This window comes from Lithobates pipiens, unplaced genomic scaffold (assembly GCF_037356315.1).
Source record: "Lithobates pipiens isolate NorthernLeopardFrog02 unplaced genomic scaffold, aLitPip1_a1.2 Scaffold_10, whole genome shotgun sequence".
NCBI classification, from domain to species: domain Eukaryota; kingdom Metazoa; phylum Chordata; class Amphibia; order Anura; family Ranidae; genus Lithobates; species Lithobates pipiens.
In genome coordinates, this window is record NW_027507686.1 from 55,275,192 (window position 1) to 55,281,502 (window position 6,311).

General features: G+C 55.0%; 1 protein-coding gene across 1 annotated transcript; it reads right to left on the reverse strand.

The window, feature by feature from the left end:
• Positions 1–407: 407 nt before the first annotated feature.
• Positions 408–1,190, reverse strand: LOC143925361 (cyclin-O protein B-like). The gene has a single exon (XM_077449932.1). The coding sequence runs from the start codon at positions 1,188–1,190 to the stop codon at positions 408–410; it is 783 nt and encodes a 260-aa protein (XP_077306058.1).
• Between the last annotated feature and the right edge of the window lie 5,121 nt (positions 1,191–6,311).

The following is a 6,311-nucleotide window of genomic DNA, read 5'->3' on the forward strand; positions in this document are numbered from 1 at the left end:
TCCCTCTCTCAGCAAGACCTCTCCCCTCCCTCTCTCAGTTCCCCCTCCCCTCCTCCCGCCCTCTCTATCCCCCTCCCCGTCTCTCTGTTCCCCCCTCCCTGTCTCTATCTCCCCCCTCTCTCTCTGGTCCCCCCAGCTCTCTCTCTCTGTTCCCCTCTCTCTGCCCCCCCTCTCTATCTCTCTCTGTCCCCCCTCCCTGTCTCTCTGTTCCCCCCTCCCTGTCTTTATCTCCCCCCTCTCTCTCTGGTCCCCCCCTCTCTCTGTTCCCCTCTCTCTGTCCCCCCTCTCTCTGCTCCCCTCTCTCTGTCCCCCCTCTCTCTGTCCCCCCTCTTTCACACACACACACACACACACACACACACACTCTCTCTGTGTGGAGCACTCAGTAGTGATATAGGTAGAAAACTTCAAATTCTATGAGGCTGCTGAAGTAGTCTTGGTTGTCTGATGAGAGTAATCGTGTACTCCAGCACCTCCTGCACCCTTTCATTTGGGTATCCTTGTACACCAGTGATGGTGACAGTCTTGTCTGGGAAGAGCACCCATTCATCAGCTTTGACACAGCAGATGGCCTGCAGTGATGGAGGGATAGAGCAGTAATAGTACTCTGTCAGGCAGAGTTTAACGACTGCTTTTGCACATCCCATCAGCATATGGTTCTCCTTCACTGTCTGTGCAGTGAACTCTGCACTGGCCATCCGCTTCATGATGAGATCCAAGAAAAAGTTGGTGATTGGAGCAATTAGCCAGTACCGGAGTTCCCTCATGATCATTGACTCCATAGTCCACATAGTGGTGTTGGTGTAATACGTGCGAAAATTCTGAATCAACTGGTGCACTTCTTTGGTATATGTTTCTGATATTTTCAAGGCAAGTACCATTGAGGTGATGGCCATGATGTTGTAGGTGGACCGCTTCACCGTGAGGTTAAGTAGGAGCCTGTCCCTGTAGTTTATGGCCAGGCACAGGGACTCCAAGCTCAGGGAGTGCTTTGAGTGTGATTTGATCAGTCTGAGTAGCATCTTCCTTCGGTCTTCTTCATCCAGTTCTGTATGACTAAGACAGTTGTCAGGTAGGAAGTAGTGTTCAATGCTACTATTGTAGGCATAGCTTTCATTTCCATATTCCATAAGGTACTGCAGGTCTCTTCTCAGACTATGGAGGTTATATGGTTCCACACATGGGTTCATTGAGCAGATAGGTGACCCTTGTCCGAGCACGTTACCCGGCCGGTCAGGAAAGGGGGGGACGAGCGAGCGCCCCCCCCCCCCTCCTGAGCCGTACCAGGTTGTGTGCCCTCAACATGGGGGGTGCCTTGGGGAAGGGGGAGCCGCGTGGCCCCCCCACCCCAAAGCACCTTGTCCCCATGTTGATGAGGACAAGGGCCTCTTCCTGACAACCCTGGCCGTTGGTTGTCGGGGTCTGCGGGCGGGGGGCTTATCGGAATCCGGGAGCCCCTTTTAATAAGGGGCCCCCGGATACCGCCCCCCACCCTATGTGAATGAGTATGGGGTACAATGTACCCCTACCCATTCACCTGTAAAATAAAGTTAAAAAAAAACACAACACACAAGATAAAATAGTTTATTGCACAGCTCCGGGGGTCTTCCGTCTTCGGGGGTCTTCTCGCCGCACTCCTCCGCTATCTTATTCTAGCTCTTTTACTAGCGGAGGAGCCCGGCTTTCTTCCTCGATGCCCACCTCTTCTTCCGACTTCAGGGGTCTTGTCCCCCACTTCAGTTCTTCTGCCGGGCTTCTTATAGCTCTTTTACAGGCGGTACGGCTCAGGAGGGGAGGGGCGCTTGCTCGTCACCCCCTTTCCTGGTCGGCCGGGTAGCGTGTTCAGATAAGGGTCTGATGTGGACCTGGGGGGGACCCCCACGCCAATTTTTTTCAGCGTTGGGGTTCCCCTTTAAGTCCATACCAGGTGGCGGGGTCAGCGACGTCTCCTTCGCGGGCCCCGCCTACCTGGAGACGCACTCGAAATGAGCGGACTTTCCTCCGCGTGTGTGGGCGAGTCTGTTCATTTCAAAAGTAGGGCGGATAGTACGGCGGACTTAGTACGCCATATTAGTCCGCTGAAAAAGTGCCGTGTGTGGGCAAGTAGCCCGTTCGGAAAGTCGGACAGACAGTCTGGCGGGAAGTCAGCCAGACTAAGTCCGTCTGATAGTCGGCTACGTGTGTACGCGGCATTAGAAGCCGGAGGACTTTTTATTAGAAACATTTAAACCCATTTAAACATTGAACCTGTTGCCCAGATCATGTACTGAGAAATATTTACATCATTTGAACAAGCAGTAAAATTCCAATAAAAATAAGTCCACCTTTATCTCTGTATCTATAGACATTGTGGATTGCATTGTAATTCATTTTCTGAACAGAAGCAAAAAATCTCAGCTGTTTTTTGTGGAGGTCAGAATCTTGGCAGCCTGCCAGTCTTCCCATGTAAACAACCTGCAGATATTTCTACCATATTAGGCGCTTGCTGACCAGGTAGGGTTGCCACCTTTTCTTCAAGCCAAACCCGAACACTTTAGCGGCACAATTTTTTTGTGTGGAGTATACACTATAGGATTATAAAAGACTTAGGACACCTTTGAGTGCCTCAAGGAGAGTAGAAATGCAGCGAGCTAGGTGCGCCATGGTGAACAGTGAGTGTTTGCCAAATTACATTGGGAGGGGCTGAAAGGGACATTGTTAAATAAAACACATTCTTGTACCCATAAATTATGATTAAATTAATAAATAAAATGTAATTTTTAAAAATATGAATTAGCCTAACTTAAAAGCGGACAGTGTCAGCAGGGCAGTGGACGGTGTCAGCAGGGCAGTGGACGGTGTCAGCAGGGCAGTGGACGGTGTCAGCAGGGCAGTGGACGGTGTCAGCAGGGCAGTGGACGGTGTCAGCAGGGCAGTGGACGGTGTCAGCAGGGCAGTGGACGGTGTCAGCAGGGCAGTGGACGGTGTCAGCAGGGCAGTGGACGGTGTCAGCAGGGCAGTGGACGGTGTCAGCAGGGCAGTGGACGGTGTCAGCAGGGCAGTGGACGGTGTCAGCAGGGCAGTGGACGGTGTCAGCAGAGCAGTGGACGGTGTCAGCAGAGCAGTGGACGGTGTCAGCAGAGCAGTGGACGGTGTCAGCAGGGCAGTGGATGGTGTCAGTAGAGCAGTGGATGGTGTTAAAGCAGTGGACAGTGTCAGTAGAGCAGTGGATGGTGTCAGTAGGGCAGTGGACGGTGTTAGTAGGGCAGTGGCCGGTGTTAGTAGAGCAGTGGCCGGTGTCAGTAGAGCAGAGGACAGTGTCAGTAGGGCAGTGGACTGTGTCAGTAGGGCAGTAGACGGTGTCAGTAGAGCAGTGGACGATGTTAGTAGAGCAGAGGACAGTGTTAGTAGAGCAGTGGCCGGTGTCAGTAGGGCAGTGGACGGTGTCAGTAGAGCAGTGGCCGGTGTTACTAGAGCAGAGGACGGTGTCAGTAGGGCAGAGGACGATGTCAGTAGAGCAGTGGCCGGTGTCAGTAGGGCAGTGGACGATGTCAGTAGAGCAGTGGATGGTGTTAGTAGAGCAGTGGCCGGTGTCAGTAGAGCAGTGGACAGTGTTAGTAGGGCAGTGGACGGTGTTAGTAGAGCAGTGGACGGTGTCAGTTGAGCAGTGGACGGTGTTAGTAGGGCAGTGGACGGTGTTAGTAGAGCAGTGGACAATGTCAGTGGAGCAGTGGCCGGTGTTAGTAGGGCAGTGGCCGGTGTTAGTAGGGCAGTGGCCGGTGTTAGTAGGGCAGTGGCCGGTGTCAGTAGGGCAGTGGCCGGTGTCAGTAGGGCAGTGGCCGGTGTCAGTAGGGCAGTGGCCGGTGTCAGTAGGGCAGTGGCCGGTGTCAGTAGGGCAGTGGCCGGTGTCAGTAGGGTAGAGGACGGTGTCAGTAGGGTAGAGGACGGTGTCAGTAGGGTAGAGGACGGTGTCAGTAGGGCAGTGGCCGGTGTCAGTAGGGCAGTGGCCGGTGTCAGTAGAGCAGTGGCCGGTGTCAGTAGAGCAGTGGCCGGTGTCAGTAGAGCAGTGGCCGGTGTCAGTAGAGCAGTGGCCGGTGTCAGTAGAGCAGTGGCCGGTGTCAGTAGAGCAGTGGCCGGTGTCAGTAGAGCAGTGGCCGGTGTCAGTAGAGCAGTGGACGGTGTCAGTAGAGCAGCGAACAGTGTTAGTAGAGCAGTGGCCGGTGTCAGTAGAGCAGTGGCCGTTGTTACTAGAGCAGAGGACGGTGTCAGTAGGGCAGAGGACGATGTCAGTAGAGCAGTGGCCGGTGTCAGTAGGGCAGTGGACGATGTCAGTAGAGCAGTGAACAGTGTTAGTAGAGCAGTGGCCGGTGTCAGTAGAGCAGTGGCCGTTGTTACTAGAGCAGAGGACGGTGTCAGTAGGGCAGAGGACGATGTCAGTAGAGCAGTGGCCGGTGTCAGTAGGGCAGTGGACGATGTCAGTAGAGCAGTGGACGGTGTCAGTAGAGCAGTGGACGGTGTCAGTTGAGCAGTGGACGGTGTCAGTTGAGCAGTGGACGGTGTTAGTAGAGCAGTGGACGGTGTTAGTAGAGCAGTGGACAATGTCAGTGGAGCAGTGGACGGTGTTAGTAGGGCAATGGACGGTGTTAGTAGAGCAGTGGCCGGTGTCAGTAGGCCAGTGGACGGTGTTAGTAGAGCAGTGGCCGGTGTCAGTAGGCCAGTGGACGGTGTTAGTAGGGCAGTGGCCGGTGTTAGTAGGGCAGTGGCCGGTGTTAGTAGGGCAGTGGCCGGTGTCAGTAGGGCAGTGGCCGGTGTCAGTAGGGCAGTGGCCGGTGTCAGTAGGGTAGAGGACGGTGTCAGTAGGGTAGAGGACGGTGTCAGTAGGGTAGAGGACGGTGTCAGTAGGGTAGAGGACGGTGTCAGTAGGGCAGTGGCCGGTGTCAGTAGGGCAGTGGACGGTGTCAGTAGAGCAGTGGCCGGTGTCAGTAGAGCAGTGGACGGTGTCAGTAGAGCAGTGAACAGTGTTAGTAGAGCAGTGGCCGGTGTCAGTAGAGCAGTGGCCGTTGTTACTAGAGCAGAGGACGGTGTCAGTAGGGCAGAGGATGATGTCAGTAGAGCAGTGGCCGGTGTCAGTAGGGCAGTGGACGATGTCAGTAGAGCAGTGGATGGTGTTAGTAGAGCAGTGGCCGGTGTCAGTAGGGCAGTGGACGGTGTTAGTAGAGCAGTGGACGGTGTTAGTAGAGCAGTGGACGGTGTCAGTTGAGCAGTGGACGGTGTTAGTAGGGCAGTGGACGGTGTTAGTAGAGCAGTGGACAATGTCAGTAGAGCAGTGGACGGTGTTAGTAGGGCAATGGACGGTGTTAGTAGAGCAGTGGCCGGTGTCAGTAGGGCAGTGGCCGGTGTTAGTAGGGCAGTGGACGGTGTTAGTAGGGCAGTGGACGGTGTTAGTAGGGCAGTGGACGGTGTTAGTAGGGCAGTGGACGGTGTCAGTAGGGCAGTGGACGGTGTCAGTAGGGTAGAGGACGGTGTCAGTAGGGTAGAGGACGGTGTCAGTAGGGCAGTGGACGGTGTCAGTAGGGCAGTGGATGGTGTCAGTAGGGCAGTGGATGGTGTCAGTAGAGCAGTGGATGGTGTTAGTAGAGCAGTAGACGGTGTCAGTAGAGCAGTGGATTGTGTCAGTAGGGCAGTGGACGGTGTCAGCAGGGCAGTGGATTGTGTCAGTAGGGCAGTGGACGGTGTCAGCAGGGCAGTGGACGGTGTCAGCAGGGCAGTGGACGGTGTCAGCAGGGCAGTGGACGGTGTCAGCAGGGCAGTGGACGGTGTCAGCAGGGCAGTGGACGGTGTCAGCAGGGCAGTGGACGGTGTCAGCAGAGCAGTGGACGGTGTCAGCAGAGCAGTGGACGGTGTCAGCAGAGCAGTGGACGGTGTCAGCAGAGCAGTGGACGGTGTCAGCAGAGCAGTGGACGGTGTCAGCAGAGCAGTGGACGGTGTCAGCAGAGCAGTGGACGGTGTCAGTAGGGCAGTGGATGGTGTCAGTAGAGCAGTGGATGGTGTTAAAGCAGTGGACAGTGTTAGTAGAACAGTGGACGGTGTTAGTAGAGCAGTGGATGGTGTCAGTAGGGCAGTGGACGGTGTTAGTAGGGCAGTGGCCGGTGTTAGTAGAGCAGTGGACGGTGTCAGTAGGGCAGAGGACAGTGTCAGTAGGGCAGTAGACGGTGTCAGTAGAGCAGAGGACAGTGTTAGTAGAGCAGAGGACGGTGTTAGTAGAGCAGAGGACGGTGTTAGTAGAGCAGTGGCCGGTGTCAGTAGAGCAGTGGCCGGTGTTACTAGAGCAG

Coding starts and splice junctions, on each gene's coding strand:
- LOC143925361 (XM_077449932.1), bottom strand. CDS start 1,190: ATGAACCCATGTGTGGAACCATATAACCTCCATAGTCTGAGAAGAGAC.